The sequence below is a fragment of the Taeniopygia guttata genome, chromosome 4A (assembly GCF_048771995.1).
Source record: "Taeniopygia guttata chromosome 4A, bTaeGut7.mat, whole genome shotgun sequence".
NCBI lineage: Eukaryota > Metazoa > Chordata > Aves > Passeriformes > Estrildidae > Taeniopygia > Taeniopygia guttata.
Window position 1 is genome coordinate 16,218,051 of NC_133029.1, and position 22,683 is coordinate 16,240,733.

Here is a 22,683-nt window from a genome sequence, read left to right on the forward strand (position 1 = left end):
TGTATGTTCTTCCTCCTGAAGAATGCCTGTGTAGTGATGATTTGTGTGGAACAAATAGGGAAAAAGACATTGGAAGAAGACTCAGAATCTCTCAGGCCCACATTAACATTCCCTTTCCATGATCTCCCAACAGTGCTTTTATTTAATACTGTGCTTTGGTTTAACTCCTGTTTTTCTGCTCTTTGTGTTTCATGCTCTATATAAGAACACTTCTGATTCCAAGAAGGAAGTGATTTGTGTGGATAAACATTGCCAGAGGCCATCATCCTTCACAAATCTTTCAGTTTTTATGGCGTAATAGTTTCATCAAATAAACAGCATCCTAAGGAAGTACTGAAAATGAAGCTTCTGTTTCTTCCTTTGAAGCCATAAAGTTTGATAAGTCATGCTGAAAAACTTCCCCCTAGTATTTACCTCCCAAAGCCAATACTAAACAGACATTCTTTAAATACAGACATGGGACACAAAAGGTGTTTTTTCTAAAATAGTCTATTTTCACCCAGATGGTCATTGTTCCTAGGGGAAAGAGCACATACACATTAAAAAAAAATCTACTGAAACTTCAGCTGATCTTTGACTTCAATCTATTTAAAAGCACAAGTTGTTAAATATGAAGCTGCTATAGCAAAGTACCTTTTCCAATTAAAAACACTTATTTTCTTGTTTTGTTAACACCTAGACCCTCATTATAACAAAGTCACACTGTAATATATGCTTCATTTTACACTCAATTCAGCAATTTATTGTACCACCTGCTTTGGAACTTAATGCCACACCACATGTGTCCTTGTGGCACAACATCCATTTAAATGTCTGTAACATTGGTTTGTTTATTAAATCCAAACCCAGGTCGCATTAAATGGTTTTAATTAATGGAGGTTTTTCAATTAAACACAAGACTGTGCTGAATGTGTTCCTGTTCGCCACACCTTGCCCTAACACCTGAGTGTCACCACTGTCATACTGAATGTGACAGCTGTACATCCTTGCAGACAAGTCCATGGGATTTATTTCACTTTCCAGCACACATTCTGCTTGCCCCTCGCTCTTTCATCCTTGTGAAATTTTCAAGACATTTTAATTGGAAAAACACTGAACACATGCGAGCCCTGAAATGTCCAAGCCAAGGCTGGATGGGGCTTGGAGCACCCTGCATGGTGGAAGGTGTCCCTGCCCATGGCTTAAAGTCCCCTTTCAACCCAGACCATTCTGTGCTTGTATTTTTGTATCTTTCTGTGGACCTTTCCCAGGGACAGTTCACCAAAGCAGCCATCAAGCAATCTCAACTGAATATTAAAGCCCACAATGTAAATGCACAGCATCAGAACTATCATTTCTTCCAGTGCTCTCAGTACAACACTCACCTTTTTGGTTTTCACACCAGTTAAGGTAAACATCCAGAATTTAACTGAGAGTAAAATAAAGACCAGTACCTTATTAATACTCCTATATATAACTTTATTTGAGTTGTTTCAACACTTTCTTTCCATTGCTTATGAGTCTACATAAAGATGAGATCAGTAGAAAAAATATCAGATCCTTAAGTATAGAATAATTTTCTCCTTTTTTTATCATGTTTCTAAACAGGATGTATTTTCAGTATTTGGTCAATTACTTACCTTCTCTGCAATTTACTGCAACATTCAACACTAAATAAGAAAAAAGTATTTTGACAAAAATAGGAGAACAAAATTTCATTTTGTAACAATTTGCCTCTTCATTTTTTTCCCTAGCTTAGAGTGGGATTTACCTGCAGCTCCACATAAGATGGATAATGTGCTGAAGTAAGAGCACGCAGCACTGATAAAACTGTAGCTCATAAAACGTTACTTTTGGAGGCAATAAGAATTTCCACTGTCAAGTCATCTGCATTTTGCTGCAGCCTAGAAACTCCTGAAAAACAATAAAGACGATTTATGAGGGAAGTATTTTCTTGGAAACAACAGACAGGGATGGAGACCCGTTTTTTTACCTTATGCAGGAGAAGGTGAGCTCATTCCTTAGAGTTCCTGCAGGTCAGGAATTCTGATTTCTACACAAACCAGAGCCAACACTTTATAGGAGCTACGCTAGCACAAAGAACACAAAGAACAACAAACAACCCGCTCATAATTTAGTTTTTCATCCTTCTATTGCAATTACAAACACCAATAGTTTTTTGATTATTTTCCATTTGCAGTAGGTGAATAATTAAGTGCTTATTACCCAAATAATAGCTTACACCTGTGTGCTGATGGGGGCATTTCCCTGAAGTACTCTAAGAGAATATTTTTTCCCAAGTTTTGCTGTTCCTATGTGTATTTTCTTCCCTCTCACCACCCCATTACGCTGTACATAACTCACTTCCCAGACCCACCAACAAACCCCAAAACTCTGAGAAAACTCCACAACCACCGCTTTTCCTTCACTTCAGGTACCGCGGGGAGCGACACAGCCGGCAGAAACAGGAGGGGAAGATGAAAAAGCGCTACCTGGCTGTTTTTATTAAAACCATGGCAGAAACACACCTGGAAAAGATGTTAAAATAAAGGAGGATCAGCCCCTGTCCCCACCTTCCCTCAGGAGCCGCTCGCGCACCTGAGGGGCGGGAAGGGGCACGCGGAGGAGTTATAAATGCGGTATATGCAGCACAGATATTCAGGTATTCAGGTCCCTTGTACGCCGAAGGTTCGGGGTGATTTTTTTTTTTTTAAGCAAATTAAAAACCAGTGAGGATTTTAATCCGGCTCCCCTGTAAGCAGCAAATTAAAACTTCCCTCGGGAGCCGCTCGCGCCGCCTCGAGACCCTCGCGCACCTGAGGGGAGGGAAGGGAGGCCGGGGGAGCCATAAACGCTAACGGTAGCGGAGATTTCCGCTTCTTGTACACGGAAGGCTTAGAGGGAGTCTCTGAAAACAAGTTAAGAGTTCCATAAGGTTATTCCGGCTCCGCTATGACCACCAACACTAACTGCTCTCTCAGCAGCTCCTCGTGCCGGCTCGTTACCGGGCGGGCTGGCGGCCGTACCCGCACCCGAGCGGCCGCCTCCGGCCACCCAGACCGGCCGCAAAGCCGCTGCCCACCGCCCGCGGGGAGCTCACGCAGGGGGTGACGCGGCCAGCCCCGCACCGCTCCCCTCAGCGCCGCCACAGCCGCGCTGCGCCTGCGCGCCGCCCGCCCGCCGCCTCGGCCGAGGCGCGGCCCCGCCCCCGGCGCGCGCTGCGCAGGCGCGGCGGGAGGGCCGGCGATGAGCGTCCTGCTGCCCAATATGGCGGACTTCGACACGATCTACGAGCTGGAGGAGGAGGACGAGGAGGAGCAGGATGAGCCCGAGCCCGTGGTGCGGAGCCAGGAGCTGCCCCGGCCCCGCGACGCGCCCGATCCCGTAGCGGTACGGGGCGCCGGGCACATCACCGTGTAAGGAAGGAGCGGGGGCAGCGTGAGGGGCCGGTGTGGCGGGGCGGTGGAGCCGGGCGGGAGCGCCGGGAGGGGTGAGGGCAGCGGGGGCACCGTGCCCGGCCCTGTGGGCGCCGGCCTCCCGCCCCGCGGGGCCCAGAGCCCTGCGCCCCGCTCCCCTCCGTGAGGGGAACTGTGCTGAGAACGGGGGTATTTTCCGGTAGCTCGAGGAAAGCCCCATCCGTGAATGAACAGCCGGAGTTGGCTGTTGGGTGCAGAGGCTGCAGCGCAGCCCTGGCAGCCCTCCCTGGTTGCTCCTCTTTATCCAAACAATTTGTTAGATAAAAAGCAAAGTCCACGCGATGCGAGGACGAACAGCCTGTTCCAACCATCTCGCTGTGACCCTTGTGTGCCACAGCAGAGCCAGGGAACCCCCACACTGCACTGCAGAGGAGGCTCCTGCCCGTGCTGTACTTTATCTGCCCCAAACTTAGTTGATAGTTTGGTTTAGATTGAGTGCTTTTATCACTGGAACACAGCGTGAGCCAGAATGTTTGCTGCTCATTTAAACAGTTGAACAGAAGACGAGCAAGCTGTGTTTCCTTATATGTAATGTTTACTAGTAGGGATTTTCTTAGTATTCCTGCTCCAGCAAGCTGAAGAATTAATAGTAGGGAGTGCATCCTTAACAAGTTGTTGGTTGTCATGTTAATTTTCATGGGAGGGGGGTATTGACATGTATGTATTGCAGAGACCCACCAAGCTTGTGTTGCTTTGGCTCTGTCTTTGGATTGCATAAAATTCACATTTCTCTCTGTAAGTAGGTGCAGTGTGATCTAAGTCCCTGCAGCAAAAGCACTGGGTGGGGACGGCTCTCCCATGCCATGGGAAGTGGTGTTGGAGCTGTGTTCTCATGGAAGCCTGGATCAGGGTTGCATTGAGCTGGTGCCAGTGGGGAGTTGCTCTGCTGCACCGCAGTGCATTTGCTCGTGCAGATGGAATTTCTTTGTGTCCTCACCCCAAATAGCTGCTGGCCTGACTAAAGGAGAGGTGGAACACAAGCAAGATGCTCAGAATACCAAGTACCCATCTTAGGAGCTACCTGATATGAAGTGCCGAACTGGAAAAAAACATTACACACTCATCTGCTTTCTTTTCTGTGATGTCTTTTGTGTGTTAGTGATGTTACTTACAGTTCCTTCTTGGCTCCAGCATCTTTTTGGGATGGGCAGGAGCATCTCCAAGAACTAGTGATGTCTACATCAAAGAAAAGCACTCTTGTCAGGGAAGTGGAAATCCTTAGCTAGCTACATGCCCTTGTAACCACCTGAACTGAATCCACATCCAGCGTATTTTCCCTTTCTCCCATCCCTCTCAGCTTTCTTCCTGTAACAGGACCTACCTGCATGATAGGAGGCAGCTTTTATCAGCTCATGCTGTATTTTTAAATCTCCTTATACTGATAAAAACAGTTATTGGATGTTACCAATAAAATGCAAGTAAACCCTGGGCACTGGAGTACATAATCCTGACCTTCTGTTAAATGGGAACTGGTTTACTTCCCAAAGAGTTTCTGTGTTGGAACTCTGTCACTTTTTGATCACACAGAGGCTGCTGCTTTTGAAATCAGTTGGCTGCAGAAGCAGCCTGCTCCAGTTACTGAAGGGAGAGATGGCATCCAGGAAAACCTGGGTTTGTTTGCTGAACCTGTCTGGGCTACTGCTAATGAAAAGGTCTGTCCTTACAAGTCAGACATTATTACAGAAAGAAAAACAATTATCTTCATAAAGCCATTGTTTTCTTTGGATTTTTGTTTCAGATGTCTCCTGTTCCTCACCTGACACTGGCCTTCTTGAATACTTTCAACTTTTAGAGAAAGGATAATTCTCAAATTCCAGGATCATCTGCTTCAGCTTTTCATATCCAGTTCTCTTTTGAAACTCCTAAGTTGGTAGACTCAAGCACTGTTAGTTTCTTGTAAGAGACTTTTTATTCTTATGACCTTGTCAGTGAGCTGCTTGCTCTAACAGAGCAACTGTTCTGCAGTATCCAACAGTACTAAATATAAATTTCATTAGTTTTCTGAGGGTATTTTAGCAGGATCTTGGTTTTCTCGCTTTATTTTGCCAGCCCTTCTATCCCTGTGTGTGGTAAGAGTGACCATCTGAAGTGTCCTTGTTTTATTTTAGTCAGAGAGGACGTGTGTAAAAATGGTTAGCAAAATCTATGTTCATCTTGTCCAGGATTCTTTTAAAAAATTGTCATACTTATTGTTTTTGAAAGCTTTTGAATTTTAGCACAGATAAATTACTAGGTCCTAGTAAATGCCTTTTCTTCTGCAATTCCATTTTGATGAGTTATAAACACCTTGTCCGCTGTTTCTTCCATAGTGTGACTGATTGGTGCATCCAAGTATCTCCACACAGACATTTGTAGTGAAGACTGAGTCATGCCTAGCAAAGCAAAGGCATTAACTTCCAAAAACAGAGCAGTAAGCAAACTGTAACCTGGTTATAGGGTTGTATTTATCTGCTATAATTTTTCCATGTCATTAAGTCCATTTGGATGGATGGTAATGAGGTAATGAAATAGCCATTAAACATATTTTTGCCATTAGTTTCCAGCTTCCTGCTGAAGTCTGCAAACCTCCTAGTCTTGGCTAGAAGTTAACTTTTGGTGTTCTATCCTGTTTTCTGTCGGGGTGCCCCAGGGACCCACAGTCCAGGTGCTGATGAAAAGTTTATTTTCATCAGCTGGGGAAGGAAGAGCCAGTTGAGATAACATTTGAGTATTATTTGATATTGGTCCACCTTCCACATATTTAAAATAGCAAATGATCTCAGCCTTCCACCTGTTACCAAAAACTTAATTTTCTAAAACATCATCCGTGGGTAAGGATTCTTGGATAGTTCTGTTGGCTGCACAGGAAAATGTTCTGAACTGGGGAATGTTAAATAAATGTTCAAGGAGATTTCAGCTCAGGGCTCTTGAGGAATGTCATCTTTACCCTCTAATGTTGGCCAAAGCTCAGCTGATACCTCATAAAGAGCTGTGTGGGATCTGAGCTCCACTCTTGTAGAGAGGTTAAACATAACCTGGATTAGGTGTGGGGAAAGGAGCTGTGTTAGAAACTGTGCTATCCAAGAGCTTCACTAAACAGGTTTAACTTGTGCAGTCTAGTAAGGCTGATTACTATCTATAAATACAGGAGTGGGAGAACTGAGAATGAGGTGAGGTTTAAGTCAAACAAAATAAAAAGGCAAAGCACCTTGAAATATTCTCTTCTAGATGTAAGAAAGCATTTCCAAACTCTTCCTGTTTCAGTTCTGGGTCAGAAAACCTGAGCTCCTGCTTTGTAAACTAATAAAAAAACGTTATCTTGTGGTACCTGTTGCAGGTGAGGTTGGCAACTGGTGATTCAGGATGTTCATTTCAGCCTTTAACTGAGCGATTTATGCATTTCTCTTATTATAGCTCCCTAGGACAAGTTGTGTTCTCACCACTCTCCAGATGGGGGAAAATGAGGTGATGGGATTTGCCTGATGCCATCCATGAAAACAGGGAAAGAAGGCCAGAACTGGCAAGTGAGGTCATCCTAGTTCTGTTGCAGCCTCTAGGAAACAGTGCCTGGCTCTTAGAGGTACTTGTCATGCAGTGAGAAAAGTGCAACGTGGGTGACTGATCTGAATTTGCAAATGTTACACTTTGGGCAGCTTGCACTGAGGAGTCACAGAACTGGCCCAGAAATAAATCACCAACAACTGCTGGTTTAAATTGCTTAAGAGACAGCTACTGGAATTGATGTTATGATTTTTAATCATTATACTGAAGTTCAGAAGATTTCATAGGCCTGCTCATGCTAGATCACTAGCCTGTTGTAGGAAGTCTAATTAAGTTAAATACCTCTTGATCAATACTTTAGATTTTCACTTCTTTACATGAAAGGTTCTAATAACACTTCAGTACTTTCACAAAGTTGCCTGTAAAGCTGTACAACTGTATAACATCCTGCTTCAATCTTTTTATTTTATTTGTTGTTGAGTCACCATCTAACAGGAGTGTAATGTTTCTAAGCCCTGTAGTAAATAATCACAGAATAGCCTGTAAAACTTCTAGAGATATTTTGGTAAAACTGTGCTAAAGGCCACCAGTGATTCTGACCAAATATAGTATTTTAGGCATAGTTAAAATGTAAAGTTATATTCCTTAGTCACTCACAGGTGTCTCTGTGAAAGAAGCCTTTCTGTAACTCAGGTTTCCTGGACGTGTTGCAACTGAAGGGAGTGTTTTGGCAACTAATAAAAATTTGGGTGTTTGAATATGTTTCATGACATCAGCTTTGAAATTTAACCCAAACCACATTGTGATCTTGCATTCCTAATCAGATTTATTAATCGGAAAGCACTAATTTATCTTGTTCTTTATGGAAATTGGGGTGCAATGGGAATTTTCATGAGTGTATTTGATCAATGAGATAAAAGACACTACCTGTGGCTTAGGAAGTGTTTGAACTCTGAATTGTGGACGGTCAGAGGAGGGTTCTGATGAACAGCTGGTACATGTTTGTTTTTTTTTTTTTTTTCCATTTTGCTGTTTCCTAGGCTGCTGCTCCTGGCCACTGTAAAAATCAGTGTTGTGGACAAGATGGACCTTTGGCATGATTTAGTGGAATTGGTCTGTTAGATGGGTAGAGTAAATAATTCTTGAATTTTCCAGTAGTTCTTTTATAGTGTTGTCTGATTGCTCCTACTTTGTGATCATTCCAGGTTGCTCCATTGCAGCTGCACTGAAAACTCTTGTGTTCCTCAAAGCAAGCTTGTGAATGTGCTTTATAATTTTAGTCTTTTTTTTAAGACTGAAAAGACTACTTCATTGCTCTCTAAGTAAGCTTCCTTAAAACTAAATATGTAACATTACAAAACCTGGAAGATTTCAGCTTGAAAAGGTACAAAATGTGGAGGCTGCCTTGCCAGATTACAAAGAGAATGGAAATGTGCTGTTAGTAACCTTTGTGCTTGCCTGAAATCTTACCGTTTTTACTGTTTGGGGGTTTTGTAACGTTTTACACAACTACTGCTCTTTACAAGAGGCTCTAACTTAAATTATTCATCAAAGGACTGGACTGATCTTCACCAGTGTTGTTGGCAAACATTTCAGTTACTGGATTTCTAGAGACAGTACGAGTTCTTCTGTTCCCTTTAAGGTTGATTTGACTTTTTGTTACTTGGGAACAATTTCCATTGTCAGGTTTGGGTATCTGGGGCATTATAGAGTGCACAGGAGTGTGTATGTGTGATCTAATGATGGGCACTGATGTCCAAGGGAAGGTGTTGGAACCTTTAAGGTCCCTTCCAACCCAAACCATTCCACAATTCTGTATTATTTCAGCCATACTAGTATTGGTACCAGGGACCACTTTGGAGTATGGCAGGTGTCAGTTTGACTCAAAGTGAAGTTTGTTTCTTCAGTAACTACTACAATACCAGATGTATTTGTGCTCCTTCTTTTTGGCAGTGATTCTTTCAGGTATTTTGATTTTTTTGAACACATACTCAGGAGATAGTTTAGCAGAACTGACTTGATGTACAATATATTTAACTTTCATCAAACATACAGATTGCAGCTGAGGGCCAGCTGCTGCTGTATTTTGTTAAATTACTGAATTTTAAAGGTTTAGGGGTTTTGGAATAAGTGGTAACAGGTTTACAAGCCAAATCCAGCTCCCTGGAGCTTTCACTGCTTATAATGAAAACCTTTTGCTCAAACCCCAAAACACTTCAATGAAGAGCAGCCACAGTTGTACCCAAAACTTAATTTTCTTGAAGTTCACAGTTGTTGTAAAAGTCTCCTTTGTGTAGGTTCTTACGAGGTACCTTAACTCAGCCCAAAGGAAGTTTTTAAAACCACATGGTTATAGATTTCTAAGATGGTGATGAATGGGTTCCTTAAAACAAACTTCATCTGTTGCATGTGGCGCAATCGCACGTGTAAGAAAGTAAAAGGGTTGTTGAACCTGGGATTTCATAGCTGGAGGGTTTTTTCTTACAGAAGTCAAAGATTGAAACTTGCTGCCATCCAATTGGAAAAGAATTTTTGCACTTCTGGAGGTACTAAAGTAAGGCACCAAGCTGTGTTTCTGTCTGGAAATGAGTGACTGGCACATGAGACCTTGTATTAACTTAAACCAAAAACTCATGAAATAACGCAAATGTAAGGGCAAAAGAAATTAATAGTGGTTTATTTTTAAAGTAAAAACTCTTATTACATTTTTTTATTAAGGGAAACAAAGTAAGTTAGGTGGAATATATTTTGTTTGTCTCTTTTGTTTTCAAGGTTTGGCTTGAGCAACAAGTTTGATACAGAATTTCCTTCTGTTCTGACAGGGAAGGTAAGTGTGAGATTAAACTGTTCTTTTCAATGGGAGGAGCCAGTGCATCCAGTGGTTTCTGTGTTGGATACTTGAGCATGAACCCACTAAAAACTGTTACCTGTGGCCTGTGTGACCCAGCTGCTCCCTGCCCAGTCCCTCAGTGTAGCTGGAAACAAGAAGGAAGGATTTGCAGTGATTGTTACCATTATTGACATTCCAAACACAGCAAAGCTCACCATGGATCTGGCTGTTTCCATGCAGACATGAAAGCAACACTCAATTAACCTTGCTTTTTAAATACCTGGAGTTTGTCCTCCCTCCTGGGTGAATTAAATCAGTACAAATACTAGTCCTCTCTTCTGAGTATGCCTGCCAAGCCTTGAGTTTGTTTAGACAAATCTTTGGAAGTGAATCTGTTTTATCTGAAGCTTTAAGAACAAAACATAGTGTTAAATCTACAAATTAAGTAGGTTTTTAGTACATTTTCACAAATACCATTTAGTTCTGAAAATTAGTGGTAACAAGTCTCTTGGTTTCTCTGGAGTCCTGTCATCTTACTTAATGCAAGTGTAAAAAACTGTAATTTGTAGCTGTTAATTCAATCTTGACTAAATTCTTAATTTTAAATCATTTTTGTAATTGTATTTTTTTAATCTTTTAATTGCTTAATTCTTTTTATCTTGATTTTTTTTTCCTTCCTGCTGTTTCAGTGTCTAGTGCTTTGTTTTTGCTTTGATTTATATCTCCCTCGTGTATCTTTTCCAGAATTTGGGAAGAAAAAGGTTTATTTGGCTCTTTCTACTTTGTCTCATGTCATCCCATAGAGCTGCACTCCGTCTGCAGCCCCTTGCAGAGGTTGAGTCATACCAACAATCCACTAAACACAGCTGAGTGGTTGCTCCTGCTTCTGCCAGATCCATCTGGGCTTTCTCCTCCTGCAGTTTCACACCAGAGAACAATGAATAAAACCCTTGTGTTGGGGTTGTCCAGCTGTTCTGACAGCAGTACCCCTGAAAAGCAGGTTCTGCTTGGAGTTTTTGGGTGCTGAAAATCAGCCTGGGAATTTTAGGATGTCACTGAGCTCAGAAAGACAAATCCTACTGATTCCTGTGTGAGGGCTGCTGACAACATTTTGCATTTCACCACCTTGTCTGAGGCTTATTCTCCTCTGGGAAGCTCTTTCTGATCACTGAACAGACAGAATACATTTTGGAAAAAACTGTTTTTATGTTCTTTTTCTTGATTTGTAGTTTATTATAAATAAGCCTATAGAAAATCCAAGGCAAGAAATATTAAAACTAAATTTAAATATATTATTTCATCTCTTTCTGTCTCTCTAAAATATATTTGGGTTATTAAAAATACCAACCTACAACCTGGTCTACACTTTTTAATACCAGCATCAGTGGCTGTCACATTTTCCACTTGACTGTCCTCCTCTTGTTAAATAGACAGTGAATAAAAGCTTAATTTAAAGTTCACTTGAGTGCTTAGACTTAATTTAGCAGAGACAGAAAAGAGGAAATTCTTCTGTAGGCATTTACCCTTCTTGTTCTGTGGGTGTAATCAGTGCCACAGGAGTGGCATGGGCAGGCATTTGCTGTATACAGGGATGCTCCTCTGTTGAGAATTTTGATATTCTGTTGTCTTGTGGATTTGAGGGGCTTTCTGAGCAAGGAAGAGAATTCCCTTTTGTCAGGGGAGAACACCAATGAAATAAGATAGTAAACACATTTTTCTTCCTGCCTGCCAGCACTGCTATGAAAGACATTAAAAACCACAGCTTTTAATGTGGGACTTTCAGTTTTTAATACTTCAGTCAATTGCAAGAAATAAAGATTTTTCTTCTTTCTCTGGTTGAGGCAGTCAATCATCTTAATCCCTATTGAAAATGAAAGTTCAGTAATTTTTTCCAGTAAGAAGTTTTTCTTCAAATGCCCTGTTAAGTAATTCACAATAATCAATACCATAGTCAACTGAGACTCCACTTTAACATCCTCTGTTGTTAAAATGTAATTTTTTTTTATGAAATCAAAATTTATTAACAACAGTGACTGTTTATATTTACAAATTTGGATTAAAATGTTTACTCTGAATTTGCAGTGCTCCTTAGCTACTCTAAGACAATGTTATAGTTTATTCATATTGCCTGTGTAACATTAAGTTGGATGGCTTTGCTGTTTGCTGTGAATTGATATCAAGAATAAATCCCATCTGCTAATGGAGTGTAAGGATGAAGCCATTAGATGGGCTGGATGGAGTTCTCGGTGGAACTGTTTTTCTTTTGAATAAATATAGATGTAAAAGATGTAGGTTTTTAAAGCAGGATGAAAATCCTAATTAGAGAAGACTCTGTAGCTACACCTTTCTCCCACAAGCACAAACTTTTGGGATTTATGCCACATTCTTGTATTAGTAATTTCCTTAAGCTTTCTGCACTCAGTTTGCCCATCCACATAGTGATGGCAGAAAACCTTCTGATTTTCTTTTTCTGAAATCTGGAATCCCCCTCCTCCTTCACCCATTTTCTCAGTCTCCAGTTTTTACAGACACTGCATAGCTGTTGTAAGTTAGCCTAGAGCTACATGCTTGTAATTACATCTTCAGTGTTTAATTGAGACTTCATTTGTTGCTTTCCTTGGGAGAGGTGAATGTGTACATTTGAGGGTAAAGCATAGACAATAAAATAATAAAGGAAAGGCAAATCTCAGGTACATCAGATGTTTGGTGTAGCTAGCTCAGTTGGATTAATATTTGTCTTGCAGGATGAGACAGAAACTCACCTGGTTTGTAAACCCCAAGCCAGACTTTGTTTCAGAGGAACATTATAAGAAAAGATTTGACTACACTTAATACAGAGGCAATATTTAACTTTTAATAATGTAATTGGACCTAAATTGGAATGCTGGTTAAATTTAAATTCTGTGTGCAACAGGTTTACAGGATTAATTCTCTTAAACAAGCTTTTAACAAAATACTCTCTGTGATAGTGAGCACAGTAGCACACACTGTTCCAGGTGACCAGAAGATGATGGAGGCAGTGATCCTGAAGGGGAAAAGTGGAATTTCCTGCTCTGATCTTGAAACAAAAGGGGTCCTGCCCAGAGAGAAGTGTGCAGTGCAGGGCAGGGGGAGCCATAAAGTGAGGGCTGGGCATTGTGGTGCCGTTGTGCCGTGTGATTGATAGGGCTGCTGATCATGGTGATTGAAGGAGAAAGATCAGGCCTGCTGGGCCTTGCTGGCTCCCTTCCTGTGTTTGGAGATCCTCTGCATCCTGTTGTAAAATATTATGACACCCCCTCCTTTCCTTTTATGTTTTTTTTTGGTTTTGTTTTTTCCCTCCTAAAAGGAGATAATGTCCCTTCCTAAGGTGTACAGCACAGCCAGGAGCAAAGTGCTTATCTCATTCTTTTCAAGAGCCAGACACAAACTCTCCAAGAGATTTCCAGAATTACTCAAAACTGAGCTTTCTTAGGGAGCTGTCTTTGTGCAGGAGGAGCTGGTAATTCTGTTTGTTTGAAATACATCAGCCCTTTCACATACACCTTTTAAAAGCTGTACCTGCAAGAAGGCAGGAGTTAAAATTGTTAGAAAATCAACAGTTCTGTGGTGACTTTCATTTGGATTCCGTTTCATTATTAGATTAGAACAATTATTTACAGGTATTTTGTTCTTCATCACTGTGAAACAATGCTTAACTGTCACTGAGCTGTAAACTGAGGAACAAAATTATGATTTCTTCTGTTTATCACAACATGAGACTTATCCTGATCTCCAGTTCCTTTAGTTTCAGATGAATATGTGTCATTAGTGACAGAAATATTTGTTATGATTCCATTTCCTAAAGCCAGAAACAATCCAATAGTTGGGGTTAGTCAAAAGCATCCTAAGTAATTTCATCTCATGTCGTAGCCAAGAGATTCACCTTTACTTGAAAATATTTGGTGAAAATATTTGGTAGTGGTGTTTTCATAATATTGTATTAAGATAAACATCAGCCCAAAACTCCCGAAATGGGAATTTTCTTTTGCTTAGTGGCATCCAAAGTTGGTTTCTGGTTTAGCCATTTGCTCTGCAGGAATGAGAATACTTCACCTTTCATCTTAAAATGTAGGAACGTGTTAACCTCATGTGAACAGTGACTCCCTAGAAATTATCACAGGAAAGGGAATCTCCCTAGGCTTTCTTCTTAGGTCCCAAACTTTTCTGCCAGCTGTGATCTGAGAATCTGGTTGAGTTCTCTTTGTGTTGGATGTTACCACTGATAAGGGTTATTCTTGTTAAACTAAATTCTGGGCTGTGCCATTCCATTGTCTTTGGCAAGTTTGTTCAGCTGGATTTGGAGGTTGGGCTGTGTTGCTGTCAAGGTCCAGTAAACTTTGTGTCTGAAGGAAAAGGAAGCATTCTCTTTTCCTAGGGAGTTTCATTACAAAAGTATAAATGAGTTCTAGGAAAAAAAAACTACTTATTTTTATATTTCACATAAACAGAATATAAAATTCTAAAAGATTTATCAAAGGAAGTGCCATTTGTAGGTATCCAAATATCAGGCCCATGGAAACTTCCTTAGGAGTTGAAAATGCCAATTAATGTAGGAATCTCAGTTTACTTTGAGGCAGTGACTGCAGCAGCTGCCTGAGGTTACTGGAAACCACCAGCCCAGATGTTTTTTCCTACAAAACACTCTCCCACGTTGAAGATGAAATGGTTTTGCTCTGTGCATCTGGTATTTGTTATATCCCAGTACAAGATTTGGCACTGGCAAAGAAATCCATAAAACCTTGTTCTAGAGACATGCAAGTACAGGATAGTTTGCCACATTACAATGGGATTTTTTTCATAGCAGATGTCCCACTACAAAGGATCTCAGTGGTTTTCTTTGATAATTTTATTTCTTTTTTCCTAAACTAATGTGTCTCGTGTAAAACAGACAATTGTTTTTAGTTACTTCATTTGTAGATGTAAAACAAAACAGTCTATTTAATATGGGAGGGGGCAAAATAATTACTTTCTATATTTATTAATTCCTGCTATAAAATAATCACAAATTATGTTCTCATGTTATTAACTGTAGGCCTGGCTGGTGTGCAAGCCCAGCTGCCCTCTGACTCTGTAGTGCCTGGTGACCTGAATGGCCAGGAAACAGATGTTGTATTTATTTACTCCCTTCCCTGCAATGCTTTAAAGAATTCCGCTCAATAGGCAGGGGTAGCAACATCAGGTCCTCTCCATTTCCTGCCCCGTGGCTTTGCCCCTGCTGAAAAGGATCTTTGTCATTAAATGAACTTTTGTTGGCGTTGCTGCCCTTGTTTGCAGAGTCAGATGAGCAGAGTTGGGCTGGCTTGGGTGGGGGTTGTGGAGCACTTGCACAGCTTTGTGTACAGACTCACACTGGGGATTTGCATCAACATGGCAAGGAGATAGGAAAGATGGGGTTTTTCATTGTTCTGAGTTGTGCCTGCCTGGTCCTCATTTATTCTGCTTTGTGTATTTGAATGCTGGATTGTGTTAGAGTCAAGGGTGTCATCTTGGAGTCACTGCCTCAAATCCATGTTTGACTTCTCAGATGGAAGTGACTTGCATTCTGTAGGGAGATGAGAGATTTGGGGTATGTAAGTAGGTGAGAAATGAAGTTATTGGAGAAAAGAGCTCCTTTCTGATACAAAATGACTCTGCAGTGGCAATACAGTTATAAAATACTTATTTCTTAATTTCAAAAAGCTAGTTTTCAATAAGCAAGCTTTATTTCTAACTCTGTACAAGGTGCCTTGCTCTGCCTTAAATACAATCCAGTGTATTTCTTTCTAGGCTTCCCTATTTTAGGAAGCAGCCACAAGGGAAGTTGTGGCTTAATTATGGGCCACTTCAGGAAGTTATTTGTGGACAGAGCCTTCACTCAGGCACAGTGTAAACTTAGATTGGTGTGACACTAATTTGGACAATATTCTCCCTTTCTGTGGTACCTATTTTTACTGCAATGCTCCCCCATTCCCTTGGAGAGCAGACATCTGTCATTCTTCTATGGTTTTGCTCAGTGTAGCCAGTGCATGTATTGCCCAGCTGTGTCCCAGTTCTGATTTTGTCAGGGCCCATTGTGTGTTTAGGCCCATTTATTAATTACTACTGCAATAAATACATATGAGGCTGCTCATCCAAAAGATGTTTGGCTTTTGAACTCAGGTTTGTGCAGTGCACGCACCAGAAATGAATTTGTTGCAGGAAAATGACTTTTCATGCTCAGTGGGTGACTGGTGCTTTAGAAGATTGTGTCATTTCCTGTTTCATTTTAACCTGTAGAGGCAATTTCTGAGAAAATACACCTGTGCTGGCTCTCCCTGAAACTGAGCCTTTCTGTTGCAGGTGGCCCCTGAGGAATTCAAGACCAGCATCAGCCGAGTGAACGCCTGCCTGAGGAAGAACCTCCCTGTCAATGTGAAGTGGCTGCTCTGTGGCTGCCTGTGCTGCTGCTGCACTCTGGGCTGCAGCCTGTGGCCTGTGGTCTGTCTTAACAAAAGAGTGAGTCCATGTTTCATCTTATTCTATAGATTTTTAAATTATTAGTAGGATTAAATAACTTTTCATAATATCTTCCCCATTTTAAAACCCTGTTTTGACCTCACATTCAAAAGGTTATTCTGATTTCCATCTTAGAAAATATAAAAAATTTGGAATTGCACCAAATTACCAGTTGACTCAATAATTTTAAGAATAGCTGATCTCATCTCAGCTAAAACAGGATGGAATATATGATACTCTAAATTTCCAGGACATCTCAAGGTCTAAGAATTGAGTGTGGAACTGAACCTTCATGACCTTCAAAGAGTGGCAGAATGAGACTGAAAAATCATTTATCCTCTTCACACCCCCCATCCCCACTCCTCCACCCCCCAATAAATATTTTTAAAATTTAAAAATCACTTTTTTGTATGCAATAGACACCATCATATTTCAGAGCTGGGGTTTATTTGCCATATTTTACTGTTCTGCTTCTGTTAAGAACAAGTACAAATTTATTTTCTAAAGACTTCCCCCCAACACAGTTGACAACTTCTGTAATCAGGTCCAAAGTAATAATTTTGAAAAGCACTTTAGACAATTACCTCTGTGGTTTATGTTTAGAATTGATTTATCACAGCAGTAAATACTGAGGAAGTGCATTAATGTGTTAACTTGTTGAAGTGCTCATCACTGAAGCTGCATCACTAAAAAGTTACAGGACTTGTTTTTTAGTTCATTTTAACTGCTTTTATAAATGTAATTATTGCAGAGGTTTATGCCTGAGAGATACAAAAGGAGTATTTGCAGTTTTAAAGCTATTTTTAATATACCTGTAGCAGTGAAAATCTAAATAAATGCCCATGTGGTGGTGTAGTATTAATTATATGAAATTCTCAAGGCTACAGAGAATATGCACCAAGTAGGGAAAAGGATGGCACTTCTGTGGGTTGTGAGGGTGGTAACAACCATGCAGTGATTATAATTAAATGTATACCCTGCAGGATCATCACAGTTGTCTTTTTGTGACCTTCAAAATCTCTGAAACTTGAGAAATCATCTCCTCTCCACAGTCATGGAAAGAGCAGGAAATGAAGGACACATTTGGTAGCCAATTGTTGAAAATAATTTGTTGTGAACTGGAGTTTGGTGGTGAGGGTTTTTTCCAAGATCCAGATCACAATTCCCTTAGCAAAATCTGGAAATTAAATGTATGGAATCTGTGTTTTCAGCAGAACACCTGCAATGAGTGCGAATTTGGCCAGGAGACTCTGTTTTGTTGGCTGTGGGAGGTAAAAACACCAAATTCAAAGAGATCTCTTACTAACTAAATGAACTCTGGAAAAGCCACAGGCCTAAGTTGGACTTGATCTTAGAAATTTTTCCAGTGATTCTAAGTTAACAAAAAACCTAGGAGTGTTTTCCTTCTTTGAAAAAAGGGGGAGTGCGGGGTTGAAGTGATAAGATTTCCATGTATTTATTCTTTGGTTTGTTTTACTTTTATAGAACTTAACTTACTGTAAATTAAACTTAGCCAGAAATGCAGTAGTGAGATCCTTCTGGATGAGACCAGCTGCTGAACTGTTTCTGATGCACTTCTGACTTCCTTTCTAGACTAGAAGATCAATTCAGAAGTTATTAGAATGGGAAAATAACAGACTATATCATAAGGTAAGAAAAGAGTGCTTGTTTCTTTCAGCTTTAAGAATATTGGCAATGAAGGATTTTAGTCTTGTCATAATCCCATAGTTTATACTGATCCTAAATTATAGATCCTAATAATTCAGTATTGCTAATGCTTGTTGCATTACACATCCAAACAAGGCTGTGCTAATCCTTTGTTAATTATTTCCTTAGCTTGGTTTGCACTGGAAGCTGAGTAAAAGGAAATGTGAAACTAGCAATATGATGGAATATGTGAGTATTGCTTGCTACTTATTGCTATTCAACAGAACTGTGATTTAATAGAGCAAATCCTTCACTTAGTGACCCTGTGCAAAAAGATCTCCCAGACAAATGTGCAGTTTGGTCTTTAATTTGGAATGAGGGAGACCCACTGAGACTTTCTGCAGTGGAGTGATTCCCACACTAACACCAGTCCATCATTGCTTACCCACCTTTTCCAGTGTTATTCAGAACTCCTTTGATTCAAAAAAAATTACAGAAGTATTGCATCTTTAAGTAATGTGGATTTTTGGTTGGACCTTTTCTTTTGTGTTTTTGTTTTTGGTTTGTTTTGGTGGGTTTTGGTTTCGTTTTTTTTTTTTGCCAGCTCTAAATCTCACATGGTTGTAAACAAGACCTTGTAGGAAAGCAGAATTTCAAATATTTCTGTGGTTCTATCATTCCCCTATCCACTTTAACACGTAGCTGTGAAGATTGTATAGGCTTTGTGGAAAGAGATCCACCCTTAAAAAAGCCAAGCACCCAGAGTCCCTCTATTTCAGAATAACTGGAATCTCTGCTTTGTTACCCTGGGGAACATTCCCTCCTCACAGACTATCTCAGATACATTTAGTCTTAAGAATTAGCTAATGTTCATGGAAACAGTGCTGAAGCTTTGAACTTTTTGGTTACTGTCTTCTCTTCTTGTCTTTTTCCCTTCTTCAACAGGTAATATTAATAGAGTTCTTACCAAAATACCCCATATTTCGACCTGACTGAGGAACAACATTGGTCTCTCATGTTACCTGTCATTTTCTACCCTTAGTGCCTTGTAGATGATTTTGGAAAGAAGATGGTCTACTTTGCTGTGACTTAAAAATGTTCTTCAGTAGAAATCTTCCTTGCTGTTACTTTCTTTTGTTAAGAAGAGAACAATTTGCACATTTTTTTATGTTAAACGAGGCTTCTATGTTGCACTCTGAATTTTTAACATTACCAATAACTGATAGAGTTGCCACTAGGGATCTTAACATCAGTGCTGCTTAAACTTGTTCTGAGCATGCTGCCTTATTAATTTCTCTCTTTGCTGTCCTCCAATGTGCATCTTAAAGCTGTGTCATCCTATATTTCATCCTAAGTGTTGCAATCCTAGAAACCCTCAGTAGGAATGTCCAGGTAAACTCCAGTAGTAATGATTTTAGTAGAACCTGCTTGCATAGGACTTGCAGTCAACAGCACTGGTTTTGTCCTGCACTTTGCAAAATCATCATTTACATTTAGGGGGTTCTTTAGTTTACCCACTATGGATTTGTAAATATTGACTCTTTGCATAATGTAAAGTGTGGTATGCCAAGGTTTACAGAATGTATTATAGCTCTTATTCTATTGCCAACAGTCCAGCATCTGTTCCATGTGCTTGTTCCCCTGGGATTGTACAGCCCCACCCACGCTGGTTTTATGGGAAAGCCATAAAGAGTTTGTACATATGTCAGATGTGTAGGGCTCAGTTGCACTTTGTTTAGTAAATGGATGAAAAATGCATAGCATTTCTGTCTTTATTTTGAAAAGTATTTCAGGTGGTGTTTGCAGCACCTGAAATACAAAGCTGAAATCTTCATCTCTGCAAAAGCTGCATTTGTCGGGTAGATGGCAGCTGCTATTAACAAAATATCCTAAAGTCTCTTTTGTAGTGAGGAGTATATATGGATGTTAAGTTTTGTTTTGAAGTCAGGAAAAATTAAGCTTGAATCAGAGATCTTCGATACAGAAGAGAAAAATTAGAAACAGCCAAATCCAAGCTGAAGCAGCACCTTTGTTACTGTTGTAGTGTGGTTGTACTTCAGCATTTTCACAGTTAAGTGACATTAGGTCCCTTCCAATGGAAATAGGTTTAATCTCAGTCAAAGTGGAGTTTCAAAACATGCTGAGAGGAGGAAGTGCAGCAGTTGAAAGGGCTCCTGAATATGTTTTGGCAGTCAGGCACTGTCTGGAGAGCCAGGAAAGCCTTGTGGAATTCAGTATTATTTTGGATTCTTCCCTTTTTGCCTGATCTCAGGAAGGGAAGTCATTGTAGAAAAGCTTCCTCTAATGGGTGACCTAAGCAAGAGCACTTGATAAAAGAAAGCAAATGGAAATTGTTGCAAGTTCCCTGCCTTTCCTAACTAGAAATAACAAAGCCCAGCAGATAACTGAGCATCTGCAACTTGTGGTGGATTTCATGATCAGTGTCCAGGCATTTCTTTGCAGCATCTTGACTTCCTACAACATCATCCCAAGTTGCTTTTTAGTTTCAGGGTGACTTGGGGTTTCCTCTGAATGTATTTGCACCTCTGCAGTTTGCAATATGCTATTAAAATACCGTATTTGTAAGACCATTGCATCCTAATACCTGTAAAAGGTCAGATTCCTTGTACACAGTGTTTACAGAAGGCCAGTTTTATGCAGGTTACTCAAAGGGAAGTTTGTGCTGTTTCCTGTCCCAGACTGATGATTCCGAGTTTGAAATCTGCACATTTCATGCAGAAACTTTGTTTGACTGGTAGATTGGTGACAACTAAATGTGCAATTGCATTTGTAACATGAATAAAAATCTCCTGTGTTGTTTGAAATTATCATTAGCTACACCTTGCAACTCAGATTTCCATTACAGAACCAAGCAAAGTGTTGTCTCCATTTTAGTTCTTTTTTTTTTGGGGGGTGGGGGGGGTGTGAGTGCTAACAGGAAGCAGAGAAAATAATGGCAGAAAAAGGCAGAGTAAACCAAAACTGAAATGGCAAAAACTGAAATGGCACACCCAGTTCTTTCTTTGGATTTCACTGACAGATGAGTTTCTGGAGTATTTAACAGAACAATGGAAGTTTCTTACAGTTCTGCCAGAACTTTGTTGTGCAAAATACTCAAGAAATCTCATCAGGTTCTGATTTTCTTCATGCAACTCTATTTTCTCCCTGTACTTTTCCAAGTGGGAGAACAGGCACTTCCCATGGAACCACAGAATGGGTTGGGTGGAAGGGACCCCAAAGCTCCTGCCATTCCACCCCCTCCTTCCACTAGCCCAGGTTGCTCAGAGCTCCATCCAAACTGGCCTTGAACACTTAAGCACATAATATTAATTTGTAAAGTTTACATTTTAAGTACATAAATCCTGTACATTTTAATTTGTCTTTAATAATTAATTGTGCAGTCTTCAAACCATGAATGGGTCTCGTCTTTGTGTTTTAATTGACATTTAATTATGTGGCCATAACATAAAGAACCAGAGCCAAACCTGTCATTTACAGTAAGCTCCATGTTTTAATAGGTAGATAAATTTGCATTAAAATGCAAAACCAGCAGCAGTATTATATTTGCATGTGAAAGACACAGGATTCATAGCTCACTGGAAGGTGAAGGCAGCTGGCAGTACTGCTGTGAACTCTGTGCACAGGTTCTTTTTGCTTGGGCTGTCCTTTAAGACCAAAACATCACAGGTAATTCTGTATATCGAGACTGGAAATCTCATTTTTGACAGTTAATGATCAGCATGAGTTGGTGAAGTGTTTATGGAGGATATCTGTCAGATGCATGTCAGCAGAGTGAGTGGAAATGGTAAAGAAAGTGCCTTGGCTGGTTCCAACACCATTGTGCAGAGAAGGAGAAAAGGGAACTGACTGGTCCCTCTCAGGAGTGGGAGTTTGCATCAGATTTTTAAAAGCAGCTACTGTCTACCAGATCAGTGTTTATTTCTTCACATCAACCTGTTGACACTAATTTTGTTTCTAGATTTTATCCAGGAAATCTTTGGGTTTGTATCTAGAAAGTTTTGTATCTGGAGAGTACTGAAGGAGTGCAGAACTCTGGCAGAGCATCAAAGCTCTTCCTTTGTGATTCCCCACCTGCTCCTGCAGAGGTGTTTTCTCAGAGGAGAAACACAGAAGTGTTCAAACATGAACACCCAAGTCTCAGGAGTGCGAGTTCAGATGTAAATGACTATCAAACAGAGAAAAAAACAATTATAAAATCTGGTGTGGTTTTGATAAATACAAAAAAAAAAATAAAGTTCCTATGCTCCTCTTGATAGGTACAAAACTCCATATGCAAAACCATAAATTGATGTTTATTATTGTCCCACTGACAGTTTACTACATTTTCTTGTCAACACACTACCATTGGAGCAATAAAAATGTCAAGTTATTAACATTCACCATCAACTATTTATCACTTTAGTAAGCAATGTTATGTGATTCTTCTGCCATTCTTTTGTTTTCTGCTTTTGGTGTTCTTACAGTGTTGTAACATACTTGTATTGCTTCTGAAAAGTGGTTTTGTTTAAGCTGTATGAAACTGTGTTCTTAACACTTTTATTCTGTTTACAAGTGAACAGCCACTTTTTTAACAGGACCTCACACCTGGAGAGTTTTCTCTCCATTTTTTATTTTAAATGAAAATAAAATTCTAACTGAGCTTGCTTTCTGTAATTTACTGCACTGGCTTGTGCCATTGAAAGAAGCTGGAAGTCAGACATGCTTCATCACTTTGAGACATTTTTCTTTAATTAAATTCAAAGATGAAAACCTTGA

General features: G+C 40.2%; 1 protein-coding gene across 1 annotated transcript; it reads left to right on the forward strand.

Annotated features, from left to right (window-relative positions):
- The first annotated feature begins 3,173 nt into the window (after window positions 1–3,173).
- On the forward strand, window positions 3,174–22,683 carry CHIC1 (cysteine rich hydrophobic domain 1). Its single transcript, XM_030272871.4, has 6 exons — window positions 3,174–3,395; window positions 9,708–9,762; window positions 16,105–16,260; window positions 17,854–17,910; window positions 18,097–18,156; window positions 18,853–22,683. Exons 1-6 carry the CDS (start codon window positions 3,226–3,228, stop codon window positions 18,901–18,903), a joined length of 549 nt encoding a protein of 182 aa, XP_030128731.1. The 5' UTR covers window positions 3,174–3,225; the 3' UTR covers window positions 18,904–22,683.

Bases quoted from the DNA above. Each gene is read 5' to 3' on its own strand.
- CHIC1 (XM_030272871.4), top strand. From the start codon at position 3,226: ATGAGCGTCCTGCTGCCCAATATGGCGGACTTCGACACGATCTACGAG. The intron at 16,261-17,853 runs GTGAGTCCATGT...CTTCCTTTCTAG, and splicing joins TGGTCTGTCTTAACAAAAGA to ACTAGAAGATCAATTCAGAA. The intron at 18,157-18,852 runs GTGAGTATTGCT...CTTCTTCAACAG, and splicing joins CTAGCAATATGATGGAATAT to GTAATATTAATAGAGTTCTT.